Genomic DNA, 18441 nt, shown 5'->3' with positions numbered 1-18441 from the left:
TCTTCCTCGTCTCCTTGCGCGTTTTGATCTCCCACAGCCTGAAGCTGCTCTTGTGATAAAACTGTGTGGGGTGTTTGCTAGTCCTGGACCTACAACACTTTGAGGTTTCGCGGGGAGCCTGCAACCACCACAAGCTTTTGTTTGCAAGAGCAGAGCTATTGGGCAGATGGTGTATTTGAACGAAGTCATAGCTATGGGAACGTAAGGATTCAAACCCGGGGAAGCTGAATCGGTTGATGGTCAAAAGGAACTACCGGTTCTAGATCTCATGAATTCCAACAGATAATAATCCAATCGCGGAGGAATAGTGCATGTACAAAAAATTCTTTGGTAAACATTTTAGATAATGAATGAAAAGATTAGTAGTAAGGAAATGCCAAAATAATTCCCTTCTTTAAAAGATGGAGAGAATAGTTCCTGTATGACAAGATACACATTGACTTTGAAAAACTGATAGATCCTTTGAGTTAAAAAATAACTTTGCTTCTGTGATCTTTCCATTTCCTACTAACTGAACTAAGTTTTAATATAAACAGTTTTCTTAAGGGTAAAAAATAGAAACCTAAGTTTGACATCACTGAAAGTATTACAAAGTTTCCATAAGAGGATACCTCAGCAACAATTTCTAGAACAGTTAAGGAACTTGGTGATAACACTTATCAGCAATACGGGAGAAATATGTATAAATGCATTCCAAATGATTAGCTTTCCCTCCACCAAATTTAAACTAGAAGTAGGCTTTTTGCATTTTTCAGAGTCCAGAATAGTTGGGTTTGAGTTTCACATCTTGTATATTCTTGTTTACTAAACGCTGAGAGTAATTTAGAATTCTAGGAAAAATCAAATATTTTTAATTTGAATTAATTTTGTATAATTGTGGGTTGATCATAATAGAGATCTTATTTTAAAATACATTTATGTTATTGAGAGGATTATATATATAAGCCAAGGAAAAACTAAAAGCTATTCATATGGTACTCCATAACAACATGAGTTTATAACATTCTTCAGAGAAGTTATTTTGGATATCCTGTCATGAGAAGAGGTGTACAAACGCAAGGGATCTTTAGAGTTGCCTGGTGGTGTGTGAGGAAGATATGAAACTGACCTTGAGGTTTTTTTTTTAACTATTTACTATTTTAGTTAACTCAGAGAGTTCATCCCCAAGATCTCCTATTTAAATGTGTGTGTAAAGAAAAGGAGGGTGATTTTTTTTATGAATAACTTTATTCCTAATTATATGCACTTCTCTACAGTTGCTTCTAAGTGAAAGAATTAATGAGATTAGATAATATTGATACAAGCTAAGGGCAATAAAAATGTGATTACTACGTGATGATAGAGAAAACTAAATGGATTCTATCAGGCTGCTTATTTGACAGAGCAAGTATTTGCTAAACTGTGGTGTTGAAGATTGACCTTGTGATACTTTCAGTAACAGTGGCAAAAAACCCAATAGCTTCTGAGAAGAAAGGTATTAGTGGAAAACCATTTAAATTTTCCTTGTGTAGGCATAGGATCTGGAGAAGGCAATGGCACCCCACTCCAGTCCTCTTGCCTGGAAAATCCCATGGACAGAGGAGCCTGGTAGGCTGCAGTCCAGGGGGTTGCTAAGAGTCAGACACGACTGAGTGACTTCACTTTCACTTTTCACTTTCATGCATTGAAGAAAGAAAAGGCAACCCACTCCAGTGTTCTTGCCTGGAGAATCCCATGGATGGGGGAGCCTGGTGGGCTGCCGTCTATGGGGTCTCACAGAGTCGGACACGACTGAAGTGACTTAGCAGCAGCAGCAGCAGGTATAGAATCATTAAGATTCTTTGAGAGCACTGGTTCTTGCCCATAATCCTATCCAATTCACAATTTTAGATTAGCAAAAGTCCTCACACATTGGGGAAACTGATTCTAAGAATATGAAACTTCTTTATGTCTAGAAGATAAAATCTGCTGCTGTAGGGGTGAAAGATTAAGAAATAATGTTTTTAATAGAATGGATAACAACTACATGGTCCTCCTGTATAGCACAGAACACTATATTACATATCTTGTGATACCATAATGGAAAAGAATATGAAAAAGAATGTATGTTATAAATATAGCTGAATCACTTTGCTGAACAGCAGAAATTAATCTAACATTGTAAGTCAACTATACTTCAATAAAATAAATTTTTCAAAAAATGTTTTCATTTGACAGTAGATCAAGGAATGTCAAAATTGGAAGCCTAGATGGGTTGTTATAATTTAATATAGAGTTAGTTATATACAGTGTACATTGGCAGGTGGTGGTCTGTTGCAGAAGGCTCTAGAAACTGAAATGTCTATCACTTTTGCATTGTTTTTGGTTCTCTCTCAGGCATAGATATTTAGTGTCAGGGATGACAGAACCCCTGAAAGTTGTGGTGTTATGTATTTTATGTATAAAAACAAATGGAATATCAATTACTGAACAGTCATGCACTGGATGCTTAATCCAGATGGGTTCATCCAGAAGTCCTTCTTTTTTAGTAGTCTGGCTATTTGCAGATTTATACCATAGCTCTGTTTTCTGTCAGGGGGAATTTTCAGTGTTAAGCTAATTGGTTGTCCTCATCAGCTATAAAGCTGTGTGTGTTTGCATGTTCATGCCACATAATTATAATCAAGTACTTTTTCGGACCTAAAAACATCAATGAGTTCTGAGGTTTGCAGAGTTGGGACAAACCATACACCCCATTGTAGATTAGAGATCTTTATCTTTAAACCATAGTCACAGTTTATGGAGACTAGAATGACATGGACATATTTGAAGACTCCATAAGAGGAATTACTAAAATTTCATACATTTATCACATGAATCAGCTAGTTAGCCTTTCCTTGGTTAGTTAGGGGACGAAAATGCCCTTCAGTGAATTATCATTTTCCTGTGTTAGGAATTGAACCCTATAACTGGTAAATATTTTCATACCTTTTCTAAAAATTTATGACATTTACCTGATGAAGTTGGGTCACGTAGGGAGTCTCCTGACTGCAGAAATATTCTGAAGAATCTTTTGGTTCTGTTGTTCTTTGAGGAAATTGATTTGCAGCGGTCTCAGAAGCAGTTTTCTTAAGAGATACAGCTGCCGGTTCTGCAAAAAGTATATAATATATCACTAGAAAGGCACTTGGGAGGTAGAGGGGAGGGATGCACTCAGACAAACCTATGGAATTTGTTCCCAGTTGTCTTCATTTAGTTTGTTGGGAAACCCAGGAGTAGATTGTCAGAGAACTTGCTTTGAATTGCCATATTAAGGCTGGAGTTAACTTTTTTTGTTTTTATCTCTTAGAAATAATAGCCAAACAAGTTACATTCCGCTAGTGTTTTACATTCCCTTAGTTGGAAAAGTGCCTTATCCCCCAAAGGATCTTAAGGTACTATTGCTTTGTCATTCTGGGTTGGGAACAGCCTCTTGCCCAAGCCTCTGAGTGTTGGGAACAGCCTCTTTAACAGAAGACTTGAAGTCTACCTGGTTTCCTAGTAGTAGTTTGATCTTGGGAAAGTCTCCGAATTTCTGACTGTTTCTCACCTGTTGGGCTAGACTTATATATTTTAAAGGTCCGGTGCACAAATTCAGTGCATTGGGAATGATACTTACGTGTGGTTAATCCTTAGCAGTTTCCCTTTTCAGTTGCACATGCATTAAAGGGCATTGAGAGAAGGAAAACGTGAGGCAACTCATCTGATTTGGAATTTATGTCAAAAAATGGAGGATAAAATTTTCAGCTTTCGTGAGATATAAGTGTTGTTGGGCAGGGTTGGGGAGAGTGGAGTCCTGCTCTTCTCTAATACTTTATTCGAAAAATACTTGTTGAGCTCTTCCTGTGTGTATGCAAGGCCCCGTGGTGGACACTAGGGATACTGTACGACACAAGGCTGACGTGGTCCCTGCCCCCACGGAGAGGGAGCAGAGCAGCTGGTTCAACAGAGCCGACTTGTTCATGCCCCCATGTCCTCCTCTGTAAATGGGGATAGTGGGATCACTTACCTCATAGAGTGGTGGTCGCGATTAAATGTGTTGACATGTAACGTGCTTAGAACACTACCTGGATACATGCATACCCTGTGGCCCTGCGTCCCGCTGCTGGGTATGTACTCAACAGAGATGCATACATGTGTTTATTGGAAGACATGCACAGGAATTTGTAGAGCAACCTTATTCTGAGTAGCCCCAGTCTGGGAACATTGGATAGAGAAGGCAGAGGGATGTATGTTCCTATTATGGAATATTCTATGGCAGCAAAAAAGAACAGACTCCTGCTGCAAGTAAAATCATGGATGACTCTCAAACAATGCTGTGTGAAAGAAGCTTGACATTACGAAATACATACTAAAGGAAAAGACCATTGTATGATTCTAATAATAAAACTAGCCTATGGTAGTGAACATTGATAACTTTTATGAGGGCTAACAGGCTTCCCAGGTGTGCTAGTGGTAAAGAACCCACCTGCCAACACAGGAGACATAAGAGATGCGGGTTCGATGCCTGGGTTGGCGAGATCCCCTGGAGGATGGCATGGAAACCCACTCCAATATTCTTTCCTGGAGAATTCCATGGACAGAGGAGCCTGGCAGGCTGCAGTCTATAGGGTCCCATAGAGTCGGACACAACTGAAGCGACTTAGCATGCACGCATGGGGGCTAACAGGAGAATTAATGAAGTGGGGGGGTGTTTAGGGTGCTGGTAGTGGTTTTTTTGTTGTTTTTTTTTTGCTGGTAGTGTTTTATATCTTGAGTTGAGTGGTTGGTGCACAGGTGTCTTCACTTTGAGGTCTTCAACTATTTATGTGAACTCAAAACAATTAGATCAATTATAAATCTATAAAATGCTAAAGTTGGATTATCTTAGAGATCCAGAGAGATGCAGTCATTTGCTCCATGTTGAGTTTTAAGGGTAAAGAGAAACTGGACAAATTAGGTTTTCTGTTTCTCAGACCAGTGCCTTTTCTTATATTCTGTGTTTTTCTTTATGCTATACTACATTAGGTTGGGCTTCCCAGGTGGTGCTAGTGGTAAAGACATTGCCTGCCAATGCAGGAGATGTAAGAGACGCAGGTTTGATCCCTGGGTTAGAAAGATCCCCTGGAGGAGGGCATGGCAGTCCAGTCCAGTATCCTTGCCTGGAGAATCCCATGGACAGAGGAGCCTGGTGGGCTACAGTCCGTAGGGTCACACACAGTCAGACACGACTGAAGCCCCTCAGCTTGTACGCACATTGTGAGTAACCTGTTAACTTATAGTGGGTCGGTTTGTAATGACAGCGTCATAATTAGCTGGCTTCTCCGTTTTTGTAGAATTACTAAAAAGTTATAGCCATTGTTAATTACCTTTGGAGAAAAGCAAAATTCAGAACTTACTAGTTTGTGGGGGGTTTCCTTTTACATCCTCGTATTCTAATGGCAATCACAGAAAAGTGTAAGTTAAAGGCGAACGATGAATAGATAGTTGTGCAGAAATTTGAGGTGGGAAAGTTTATGTTTACTTTGTTACTTTCACGCTTAATAAGCTATGAAAGAAATAATTTTTCAGCATTTTTTGCTCTCACACAGCTCGTAAACAATAGTCTCAATTTGTCAAGGACAAGAATAAACATGTATCAGGAAAAAGCTACAGCAGTTTTAATCAATGTGGGAAAAGTTGGTATATCTCAGACTCTTACCATCTTCAAGTGCTTTTCTCTTGATGCTCAAAGTTCTTGGGTTTTTGGTATGATTTTCAAATAATTCTTAAACAAGAGAACATAGGAAAAGAGTCATTATATGACATCGTCTAAAAGTGCATTACTTTTCAAGCATTCAAGTACACACAGAACATTTAAGTGATTGGACAGATGAAAGAGTTCAAGAATTAGGAATATTTTGGTACTAATCTTTCCTAAATCTTTAGGAAAGATTTGAAAAGAAATTGAAATCCTTCACTTAATAGGTATGTGGTTTATAATAATTTAGGGAACCATTTGAACATAAAATAGTGTTAGGAATTTATTATTGAAGAATTTTTTGCTAAGTTAAATGCAAAGAGGAAAGTTTATAAAATTTTCACTTTAAAAAGTCTAATTCCAAGGTTACATGGTAACCTTGTTTCCATTTGGCAGTTCTGAGAGATGGTTGTCTTAGGAGGCCGTCAACTTCTTCATAAAATCTCATTTTTCTTTGAAGGTTGACATTTTTCTTTTGTAAAACTCTGTATTCACAATTTAAAATTTTTGTATTTGGTATGACATTGTTTCCAGTCTCTTGTCTATTCCAAACTGCATTAATGTTCTGGCAATTTCCTCAAATATTTCTTTGTTTCTTGTGGCCCCGTTCCAGCACTTGCTTAATTTTTTCATAAGGCCATATGTTTATAAGTGCCCTGACCGCCTTGTCACACCAGCTTTCTCCAGCCTGTGTCACTCACTGTTATAATCTGTAAATGACTTTAGCATCTTCTAAAGGAATATGATTTCCTATGAATCAACATGATTCACAATTATTCAAACTTAGATACATCCTGTATTTCAGTATCATTCATTTAAAGCAAACTGGACTGACGTAAAGCATTGATAATTTCAATATGAGGATCAAAATTTTTTTCATACATTCATATTCAAATATTTTAAAATAAGACAGACTAATCCCCAATATTAGTGAGAGTAATTTAGCTGCTTTTCATCAACAGGTATCCTTGATTGCATATTTATGAATACAGAGTGTCTCAGTATTTACAGATTTTTTTTTTTTTTTAGTAAGAAGTAGGAATAGACATTTCTTTACTCCCCTACCATATACTCTACTAACTCAGGTATTCAATATAATGAGGCATTTGGGATCATACATAGTAGAGATCTTCCCTATAACTACTTCAACTGGTATATATTAGACTTTAAAAATCAAAAGAACATTTGAAATTCAACAATTTAGATCCCTTACCTGACCCAGGGATACCGTGTGGCGCTGTGAGGCCGCCCACCTCATCTGAGGCATTACTTGCAGTGTCTTCCTCTGTCAGAAAACAGAGTAGTAATTTAAATGTTGTTCACAGAACCCTAATGCACTTCGGCAGGTGAAGACTGCACTGAAAACGTGGTCAGCCTGGATCCCAGCATCAAGAGTGTAACCTCAAAGCCAAGAGCATTTGCCATCTTGAACCAAATTTAAAGGTGGCCTTAGAGGATTCACCGCCAACACCACAGCGTTGGAAAGTAGTCTGCCTTAAAAGTCACAAGGCAGGAAGCTTGGTTTGAAAGGACGCAAGTGCTTTGTGACCTAATTTGTTTAACAACTTTCGCTGTTACATTTTAATGCTGCTCTTTTTTTCATTCTGTCCTCATTGTAACTAAGAATAATCCTTACTGCAATACCTGTAAAGGAATAATAAGACTCTAAGATTAGGTGGTTTTAGCAGTCTTCATATTGAGGTATTAAGCAGACAGTGATTAACATTTTAAGGAAATTAAAATGCTTAGCGTGGTAAATATAACAGGAATTTGTCCTGGTGGACCAGTTTATGTTCAGGATGTTTACAACCCCGCTGTTGGTAATTTGGGGAAAGCTCCTCCTCATATGTGTATGTTGGATTGCTGTGTTGAAGTATAGCAATGTTATGGTAGTCTTTTGTCTCAGCTGTACTTCCCTATACACTGGAACATTTTTAAAAAAGAATTCTATGTTATTAAGTATAGGTGTCTATATAGTTACTTGGAATGATTATTCTGCAATTAGACAATTGTTTGTATTAATAAACCTTGAGGCAAAAGTGTAGACGGAGGGCTGTAAGCATATTGCTGCAGTGGGTATGTGAAGATGTACATCAGGGTAACCTCATCTTCTTATGAAGGACATGTTTGACAAATAGATTCAAGGGATTAGATCTGATAGCCAGAGTGCCTCAAGAACAATGGAAGGAGGTTTCTAACATTGTATAGGAGGCTGGGATCAAACCTTCACAAATAAAAAGAAATTTGCAAGAAGGCAAAATGGTAGTCTGAGGAGACCTTACAAATAGCTGAGAAAAGAAGAGAAGAGAAAGGCAGAGGAGAAAAGGAAAGATATGCCCATCTGAATGGACAGTTCCAAAGAATAGCAAGAGAGATAAGAAAGCCTTCACTTTGCAAAGAAACAGAGGAAAACAATGGAATGAGAAAGACTAGAGATCTCTTCAAGAAAATAAGAGATACCAAGATATCATTTCCTTTTACTTATTGTAATAGACAGAGCCTAAGTCTTCTATGATAATTCCCAGTGATTAGCTTCTTCATATTTCATTGGTCATACATTTTTAAAGTGATAATTTACTCAAAGTAGCTAATTTTCTCCCAACTGGAATCAAATTGAATCTTATGTGTTAACTCTTTTCAGCCCTCTGCTGGTCTTATTCTCTAAAAACATGACACCTTGGCTATGCTTGATGATCTTCTCTAAAAATACAGGAGCTTGAATCCACTGTACAACATAACACTAAACCAAAACCTCCAGGGGTTCTAAGTTGGAAACTAATTAGTTATCCAGAATGTGGGGGTCCATAGCTTTAGCTGGATTTTTCCTTGAAATACAAAAAAAAAAAAAGATGCTTAGTATACTTTTAAGATAGTAAAGTGTTACATTTGGGGAGATCAGTTTTATGACCAAGTGTGAATGTTAACAATATGGAGCAATGACAACTCCGATAACAATATTTATTAGTAAAAATCTATAAAAACAAAATGGGCTTCCCTGGTGGCTCTGATGGTAAATAATCTGTCTGCAATGAGAGAGACCTGGGTTCGATCCCTGGGTTGGGAAGATCCCCTGGAGGAGGGCATGACAACCCATTCTAGTATTCTTGCCTAGAGAATCCTCATGGACAGAGGAGCCTGGCAGGCTACAGTCCATGGGGTTGCAAAGAGTCAGACATGACTGAGCGACTAAGCACATAAAAACAAAATGAGCTGACCTCTAACTATTGACCTGATTTTTCCCTAAAGATAGATATCCATGTCTTTAGCTAAACATAACAGTCTTCCAAGTAGTGGACTAGCAACTTGTGCATCACAAAGTATATATAAAGTGTTTTCTTACATATTTAGCTGCTGGGATCTATGTGGTTTTATACCTTTACTTTTATATTTATTTGGAAGTTTAAAATACCATTATTTCTAGAATGACTGTAAACATCCTGTTTCATATTTTCTAGATATATTCCATACTAACATGTAAACATACCATTTTTTAAAACCTGTCAGTTTACATCTGGCTTAATATTTTCCCTTTACATAAAAGAAGTTATACTGAGATGTTGTATTTAAGTGAGTGCTCCAGAGGACTAACAAGCTTTAATCTTCTGAATTTTTTTGAAAAATCTTTAAAAATGTTTTAGGATTTAAAAATCATAAAAAATATTCTAAAGTTTGTAAACTTTTTCATGAAAATCTTTCTTTCTTATTAAACACTGTATGTGGTAATCTGATTTTAACTTCCAGTGACAAAGGGTCATTGCAGTTGTTCCTTTAGAATCCTTAGGAGCACAGAGTTTTGTTTACCTTTGTTTTCCCACTAGTCAGCTGCACGTTCCTGTTTGGTTAGTCTCCGTAATTTCTCTCCATTTTCACCTGTCAGTGTTCTAGCCGCTTTCCTTTTCTCCCATTGAGCTTTTAAAGTGAAGTTTGCCAAGACTGTGGGGCACCTGGTTTCCAGATCAGAATTGGTTTTTAAACTTTTTGATGCTGCGGGAAACTTTGGACTGAAAGACCAGCACAAGGTCTGTGACGGCTAGGCTTCCGCTTAGGAGCTTGGTCACCCCCCTGCCCTCAATTTTGGTTTGTCTAAAAGGCAAACTATCAGAGAGGAGACACACCCTAAGTGCCCTACACCACAGGGCAATGGTTCTCAAACTTCAACATGTGTCAGAATCACCGAGATACATATCGGACTGCTGGAACTCACCCCCAGTTTCTGGTTCTGGAGGAGGCCCAAGAATTTGCATTTTGAATGAGTTCCTAGATGATGCCGATGCTGCTATGAACAGCAGCCACAGGGAACCTCACTGTCATTAATAATCTCCACCTTCCATTTCTGCATTTTGGAAATGTGAATATTATTCAACAATACTGTATAATGCTATACTTGTATATGTTCTTATAATAGCATGTTAGATGTTGTGGCTGTTATATAATGTATATGATGGGTGTGTGTGTTCGGTCATGTCCAACTCTTTGCAACACTATGGACTGTAGCCCACCAGGCTTCTCTGACTGTGAGACTTTTCAGGCAAGAACACTGGAGTCGGTTTCCCTGCCCTCCTCCAGGGAATCTTCTTGACCTAGGGATCGAACCGACGTCTTTTGCCTCTGCTGCACTGGCAGGCGGTTTCTCTACCACTGAGCCGCCTGGGAAGCCCAATGTATATAAGTAAATTAAACCATGGTAATGCTGCAGGCCTCACCCTTATGGCCTCATCTAAACCTCATTTTTTCCCAAAGACCCCATCTCCAAATGTAGCAACAGTGGGGATTGGGGTTTCAACAGATGAGTTTGGGAGTGACACAGTTGAGTCTGTACAGCACCTTATAATAACATGCATTGCATTACATACACACACATAAAAACAAGAATGTTGTTTTACCTGTGCAAGGGCTTTGTCTCATATATGTCTCTCTTAGGTCTTCTGACATATTACTGACCAAGTCATCTTAGCTGCATCTCCAGCAATAACTGTATGAACACGGTGGGATATATGGTGGTGTGTTTTTTATTTACTTTTAGAACTGTATTTTAAGCTCTAATATAGTATTTTCCCTTTTAGAGTGAACTTGATACTAAAAACTGTGGTTGTTTATTTTTCTCTAGATTCCCCATCGTTAAACATATTTTAGTCTTAGGTCTCTATAAGCATCTGGTGTTATAAGTCTAACTAGGTCTTTACATAAAACTGACAAGATTATATTCACCTGCATCTCCAATAGTTACTGTATGAACACAATCATGCCATTGCTTTTGGGCTACTTGATCACTAGTTATTTTACATTTTAATTTCAATGGGGGAGATGTATAGTTCTCCAGCAGACCAGTTCTTTCCTTGTCTACTAGTGAAACATTTTAGGACTTCTCACCACCATTTCCCAATCCTAACTCTTTGTCATTTCCCTCTCTTTCCCACTCATACTTTTAGGAATTAGGACTTCATTCATGTTGATGTATGACAGAAACTATCATAATATTGCAAAGTAATTATCCTCTAATTAAGAATAAAAATTAAAAAAAAGAATTAAGACTGTATCATTTAAGGCTGATATTAAGATCTAGAAACATTGTGGCCACTCGAGGTCTTTAATAACATCTCACCCATTCCACCATTTTACATTGCAAATCTGAAGGAGGTACTCTTGAGCTCAGAGTTCCACAGAGACGGAGGTAGGACTTGTATTTCCCAACTCCTGGCCTAGAACTCGTGCAGTTTATTTCATGCAGTCATATCTTTGTGTACATTGCATCTCAACTCTTTAGGTTAAACTCATTTTGAAGAATTTTATGATGTGTCCTAGGAGAACTCACATTCTCACAGGTTTTATATTTTTCTGAGTTTTTCAATGCATTTTTTCTGTTTACTCACAATTTTACCACAACTGATATGAAAAATTTTTTGAATTTCTGCCATCAAGAATTTTATTTTTACTTCTGTAAAATTGGTCTTTCTAAACTTCTAGAAATCCAATTTTCTTTTCTTGTTTTGTATAACTCTACACCATTCTGTGTTCTGATCAAATTTGCATGAAATCTGTTTCATGATAAATTGAGCAGTTAGCTTGTTGAATCTCATTTAGTAAAACCTATTTACCTTAGACTGCTGCTGCTAAGTCGCTTGAGTAGTGTCCGACTCTTAAGTAGTGTGCAACCCCATAGACGGCAGCCCACCAGGCTCCTCCGTCCATGGGATTTTCCAGGCAAGAGTACTGGAGTGGGTTGCCATTGACCTTAGACTATATTCAGGTTATTGACATTTTTTTATATGGTAGCATGATGTTAAGATTACTTTTCTTTGCTTGCCTACCTGTCTGATCCTCTTCCATCTTTACATGGGCACATCCTGTGGCTTGCTCTTCATCTTGGGATTCCTGTTGTGAGTTTTCTGTTTTCTTGTGTCCCAGAATCGCATCCAACTCAGTAAAAAATTTCATGCTTTTAGCCACGCCTAGGTCTCTAGCCATTCTTACAATCTTGTATTCATGTTTTAAGTTTTTGTACTTCGTTCTGCACTGCTTCCAGTCTCTCTCTATTCCAAGTTTCTGGAGCTTGGCAGCAATTTGTTCAAATATCCGTTTATTTCTCATTGTGCCCTCTAGCTGCTGTTGTATCCCTTGATCAGACCAGATGCCTATTAGAGCCCTGACTTCTGGCGCAGTCCAGTGCTTTCCTCCTTCATTTGCTACAGTTGGGATGACAGTTGGGTTGTTAGGGGGCTCCAATATTGCTGTAGAGTCACCTGTATTGGGTGGGGAGGGAAAGAGATCCATGGGTTACATATATCAGACAAGGTAAATAATTGGATGCAACATTACTAAAGACAGTAATTTTCTCTATGGGAGATGGAATGCAAATTACAGTGTAGCTTTTGTCTTAAACTACTTGGGAAATCAAAATACAGAACGTGACTCTGTTCCTTATTGTGATGGTGACTGACTTTAATAAAGTTGTTTTTTTAATTAGTTACATCTTGATCATCTTTCTTCTTTAGCACTTCTTTCTCTTCCATTCTGCTCCTTTAGTATGTGGGATTAATGTCAGTGTATAGTGAAAGTTGAATATATAATTTTGTAATATTTACTTCTTTAAAGCAATATAATTATGTATAAAACAGCTTGTTGAAGACAATTTTTCCATAAGTGTGAGCAATTTATCTCCTCCCCATGCCTTTTCTGTATCTAATGACTTCCGTTTGCTCCATGTCAGAATCTCCTGCTGAAGCCTTTATAAACCACTGCCCCCATCCTTCATCCCCAGATTGTGATTCTAGTGTGCAATTCAGGACTGAGAGCCAAGACTATTCATGAATGAAGGGCTTAGAGGAAGCACATTAATAATCGGTGCTTCTTAACTCTTTGTGAAAATAAAAGATGTCCCATTGGTTAAAGACCAAATGCCATTTTAAGTGAAGTATTATATCCTTTTAATGAAAAGAAATGTGCCAGAAATTTCATAATGCATTAGGCAGAATGTCTCTACTTAGTTATAAATCCTTTAATAAATTGGTGTTAGATCTCTGCACAGTTTTGCAACTCATTTTATGATAATGGCATTTCTTGACATTATATTGGTTATTTCACAACCATATTATTTTACTCAGATTTCATGTTTAATAAGAAGGTGGTTTGGACCTCAGCATCTATAAAATTAGTCATTAAAAAAATTACCATAGTATTTACTTGGGTATGGAGGTGCTTTTATTTTGTGCTGTATTTAATGTCTTTGTTTTAAGATGTTTTTCATCTTAAATGTTAATTTAATTTTAAGATGTTCTTATTTAAAAAATTTTTAAAGATGTTTTAAATTTAACATGTTTTTCATCTTAAATCAAGTGAGCACTTTTCCTCACTTGCATTAACTTTCAGTAAGAATTTATAAGCAAGAATGGGACTTATGTTGACTTTTTGGGTGAATAAAATCATCCTTGACTTCATTATGGATTTTATATTATTTACTTTCAAATGTAAAGTTCTGCTTTTCTTAGCTTCCAGGATAGCTGAAGGCTATATTAAGTACCACACTTACTATGTGTAATTTTGGCCATCTGCTTCCTTACTATATTTAAAGCATAAAGACTGGGGATTTGAAGCTAATATTTCCAAAGTATTTCTACCAGGAAAAAAATCACCCATTTTCTCAGATTTGGTATCAGTCTTACTTTCCAATTTGATGTAGATCAGTTTCATTATATTTTTGAACAGACTGTACCATACCTACCTAGTTCCATTGGTCTGACTTGAGAAACCAAAAGTAAAGGATTTCCTGAGATGTCTTCCTTGTCTTCTGATGTAACTGACATTTTGCCTGGAAAGAGAGGATTCCTTTTAGAAATAAATGCCAAGGAAAATTAAAATTGGGTTAACAACTGATAACGCTAATAGTTTTAGTTGAATTTGATCGTATGCATGAAGGATCATAGATTTATGATAGATGTTTTTTATAATAGTGGTATAATATGGTTTAAATATCTATGTATATAAAGAGAAATCTAACTTCCTCCATTCTGTTGACATTTTGAGCATCCCCTAGAATGAAGTTTCTGAGGATGGTTGCAGTTAGTTTTCAAGTTAAACTGTGTCTTTAAAGTGAGATATTTTTTCATTTTTGTATTTTAGGTACCTCAACATAGTAGGCCCTTTAAGTGATACTAGTAATGTGAAAGAGAAATCCTGCAATACGGTAAAAGAACCCTGCCAACCTTACAGGATGAAGATGTCCCTCCTTGATTATGTCATTACCACATGTTTTTCTGCTGCTGCTAAGTCGCTTCAGTCGTGTCCGACTTCAGTCTTAGTGACCCCACGGACTGCAGCCCACCAGGCTCCTCCATCCATGGGATTTTCCAGGCAAGAGTACTGCAGTGGGGTGCCATTGCCTTCTCCAGGGGATTTTCCCAACCCAGGAATCAAATCCAGGTCTCCTGCTTTGCAGGCAGATTCTTTACCGATTGAGCTACAAGGAAGCCCATAATTATTCAAGTGGCATAGTTACATAAATTTAAAAGGGCTTCCCAGGTGGCACTTGTGGTAAAGCACCCACGTGCCAGCACAGGGGACCATAAGAGACATGGGTTCACTGCCTGGGTCGGGAAGATCCCCTGGAGGAGGGCATGGCAACCCACTCCAGTACTCTTGCCTTGAGAATCCCATTGGACAGGGGAGCCTGGTGGGCTGCAGGCCATGGGGTCACAGAGTCAGACATGACTGAAGTGACTTAGCACAAAGTACATGACATAATTTTAAAAATTGTCATTTTAAAATTGAGTTTCACAATTATTTGAGGCTAAGTTGCAGTTAGGGAATGTTTTTGATTTAGTTGGGAATATGGAAAATAAAAATCTTAAATTACATAAGAACTCTCTTTAGAGAGAAGAAGAAAAGATACTGACATACTGACATCAGGTAATTTATTGACTGAGCTTGATGAGAACAGCAAGGAAAGGTAGGGTTTACTATTCTTTTATCTGCTTTAGGGCCTGCTTCTGTTTATTGATAAGATCTTAGAGCTGAACATACAGGTGAGGGCAAAAAAGAAATATCTCTCTCCACCTTCTTCAGGGAATTTTTTTCCCTCAGGTTGATCATTCCTAGCAAGAATCCCAAAATTATATGCAGGGGACCCACACAGTGGAGATTTTATATTGAAACCCTTAAATCATTATTCTTAATGCATTTGTATACAGTAAGAAAAGGGAAAGAGTGGAAATTGGTCACTGAAGGAATGTGATACAGAAGCAGTAGGCCAAGGGTATTCTGAGATTGAGGATGATTATAGTTTTTAGAAGATGAAGCCTCTTAAGAGTCCTTTCCCAAGGCTTAACAAAAGGGACCAGATCCTCTGTCCTTGAAAGAGGGCCCCTTGCATGAAACAAGTTGATCCCAACAGTAGGAAACACACATTCACTTCTTTGCCTTCTTTTTGCCATATACCAGTAAAAATTCTGCTGGTTCCACCATAGAAAAATCAGAAGATGTCATAAATGAATCAGAATTGGAGAAAGAAGGGCTGTCTAAGCCTTAGAAGGGCTTCCTTTGTGGCTCAACTGGTAAAAGAATCTGCCTGCAACATGGGAGACCTGGGTTTGATCCCTGGGTTGGGAAGATTCCCTGGAGAAGGGAAAGGCTACCCACTCCAGTATTCTGGCCTAGAAAATTCCATGGACTGTATAGTCCATGGGGTTGCAAAGAGTTGGACATGACTGAGTGACTTTCATTCACTTTACTTAAAGCCTTAGAAAAGAAGCTGTTTGACTATGTTAAAACTTTTTACTTTTGTGGGTTAAATAAAAATCAGCCAAAATTATAAGGTGAAAGGAGGTCATGCAAATTTTTCTAAGACCTCAACTGACATGAACAGTCAGTTCATAAAATTGAGTAAATATATGTAAAATGTTCCACAGCACTTTTAATTAAACAAATGCAAAGTAAACAGTTATTGATTGCATACAGTGTTATATATGTGTTATATATGTATTTATTAGATTAGCGTAGTAAGTGTTAGTCGCTTAGTTGTGTCCAACTCTTTGTGACCCCATGGACTATAGTCCACCAGGCTCCTCTGTCCATGGAATTCTCCAGGCAAGAATACTGGAGTGGGTTGCCATTTTCTTCTCCAAGGGATCTTCCCGATTAGGGATTGAACCCTGGTCTCCTGCATGGCAGGCAGATTCTTTACCACTGAGCCACCAGGGAAGCCCCAGATTAGCATACTCCATTATTTATTAAATCAGCAAAGTCTCTCCCCCTGCCCCGGCCCCCTGTTCTATAAAAGGGACATTTCATTGTTAAAGTACAGTTCTTTTGGAAAGAAGTTACTTTAGTAATATGTTTCAAAGTAATCATACCCCACACCTTGACCGGAAATTGAACTTCTGATAGTCTATCCTACTGGGATAATTTTTAATTGGACAAAAGATAATTGGTTGTAGGAAGTTCCCTGGTGCCCCAGTGGTTAGGCCTTGGCTCTTTCACTGCCGGGGCCTGGGTTCAGTCCCTGCTTTGGGAACTAAGACCCCACCAGCTGTGCCGCAGGGAGGAGGTAGTAGATTATACTGTATGTGAGGGGGAAACAACAGGAGATACCGCAGATTTTGACACAACTGAACAACTCAGCACACACAACAGCACAGAGTTTGAATTAAACAACTCTGCCCTTAAAAATAGCAACTCCGGGACTTCCTGGTGGTCCAGTCGCTGGGGGACTGGGTTCTGCCCATGATCAGAGAACTAGATCCCATCTGCCGAAACTAGGAGTTCACATGCTGCAATAAAAGATAATGGATGCAGCAAATAAGACCTGGTGCAGCCAAAATAAATGAATAGATATTTTTTTTAAAAAATGAAAACTACTACAACTCGCTATTAGCTCAAATGATGGTTAGTGTTTTGTAGCAATGAAGTATTTTTTAATTAAGGTATGTACAGTTTTTTAGACTATAGTGTGATATAAATTTTATATGTATTCAGTTCAGTTCAGTCTCTCAGTCATATCCGACTCTTTGCACCTCCATGGACTGCAGCACGCCAGTCTTCCCTGTCCAAAAAGTTTGTATGACTTGGCTTTGTCAGGATATTTGCTTTATTGCTGAGATCTAGAACCCAATGCACAATATCCTCAAGGTATGTCAGTATTTAAAGCATTTAATCATAAATAATTTAACCTGCCAAATCCATTTGTTTTACTTTCTGTTAAAATGGAGATGTTCTTCCAAACTAGCAATGACATTTTTATCAGTTACTAGTATTTTAGTGCTTTTGTTTATAAATTTAGGAAAGTGGGAACATTAATACAGAGCAGAAAGTTCTGTCTTATTTTGGAGCTGGGAAAACAACAGTTGAGCAATACATATATATATTTTTCAGTACTCATAAAATTAAGATTAAAAATACTCTCAGAACCCAATCCATTTGCCAAAAACCATATCAGACAGGAGTAAGGAGCAGTTGGCATTAGCAGATGGTACCATTTTAATGTCTTTGTTTTTTTACTTAACAGATTTTTTTAATGGTGGCATTATTTCAATTATTTTTTTAAAATTAATGTTTACCTTGTGCAAAATAGCATATACATACAGGTCAGTTGTTTTTCTCAACCTTGATATTTCAGGCTATATTTATCATATGGACTCAGAAGTCTGGTTCTCTTACAGTTTGTTAGGTAAAAACAAAAGAAGGGTACTTTTTCTTTTTACCTTCGGTGGTCCCTGGGGCTGTACTTGGGCTCAGCGTTGCCAGGCACCTGTCATTTGCATCTTCCTCTGTGAATGGTGTGGCAGGTTCATACTGCAGGATGGCATCCAAATCATGAAAGAACTTCATAGTTTTAGAGCTGTCTCCAGAGTTGTGGGCATATTTAACTGTTCTGTATTCATATTTGAGATTTTTGTACTTTGCCCGGCACTGTTTCCAATCTCTGTATACTCCTAGTGCTCGCAGCCTTTTAGCAATGTAAATAAATATTCCTTTATTTCTCAGTGTTCCATAAAGTTGTTCTCGTATATTTTTTTCTGCCCAGACACTTAGCAAAGCTTTAACCTCTTCCTCAGTCCAGTGCTTTCCTGCTCCACTCTCCATGTTGAAAGTGACCTGGAAATGATTCACTATTTCTAGCCAAGGTTTTGTTTCCTAGGAAACCAGCCGGCTGGTTGTCAATAAGCCGTGCAGAGCTGAAGGGATCTAGTTTAACTGGTTCGAGCTGCCCCAGGGGAGTAACTTGAGAAACTGCC

The 18441-nt window shown here is 37.9% G+C and overlaps 2 protein-coding genes across 3 annotated transcripts in view; one reads left to right on the top strand and one right to left on the bottom strand.

Annotated features, from left to right (window-relative positions):
- The window catches only part of PAICS (phosphoribosylaminoimidazole carboxylase and phosphoribosylaminoimidazolesuccinocarboxamide synthase), a 38983-nt gene extending 20694 nt beyond the window's left edge, over positions 1 to 18289 (bottom strand). The window contains exons 1-6 of one of the 2 annotated variants that reach the window (XM_043448539.1): positions 17908 to 18289; positions 13935 to 14021; positions 12025 to 12456; positions 6930 to 7001; positions 5678 to 5743; positions 2973 to 3109 (exon numbers count right to left, since the gene is read on the bottom strand). In XM_043448539.1, coding sequence (XP_043304474.1) covers positions 2973 to 3109; positions 5678 to 5743; positions 6930 to 7001; positions 12025 to 12456; positions 13935 to 14021; positions 17908 to 18289 — 1176 coding nt within the window. Of the gene's footprint in view, positions 1 to 2972; positions 3110 to 5677; positions 5744 to 6929; positions 7002 to 10599; positions 10664 to 12024; positions 12457 to 13934; positions 14022 to 17907 lie in introns of those variants that run through there. The other variant, XM_043448540.1, reaches the window with a different exon arrangement.
- The window catches only part of PPAT (phosphoribosyl pyrophosphate amidotransferase), a 34547-nt gene that overhangs the window by 632 nt on the left and 15474 nt on the right, over positions 1 to 18441 (top strand). The window lies entirely within an intron of this gene.

The sequence above is a fragment of the Cervus canadensis genome, chromosome 26 (assembly GCF_019320065.1).
Source record: "Cervus canadensis isolate Bull #8, Minnesota chromosome 26, ASM1932006v1, whole genome shotgun sequence".
In the NCBI taxonomy this organism is placed as follows: domain Eukaryota; kingdom Metazoa; phylum Chordata; class Mammalia; order Artiodactyla; family Cervidae; genus Cervus; species Cervus canadensis.
The sequence above is the reverse complement of the archived record's forward strand: the minus strand, read 5'-3'. Positions and strand labels throughout refer to the sequence as shown.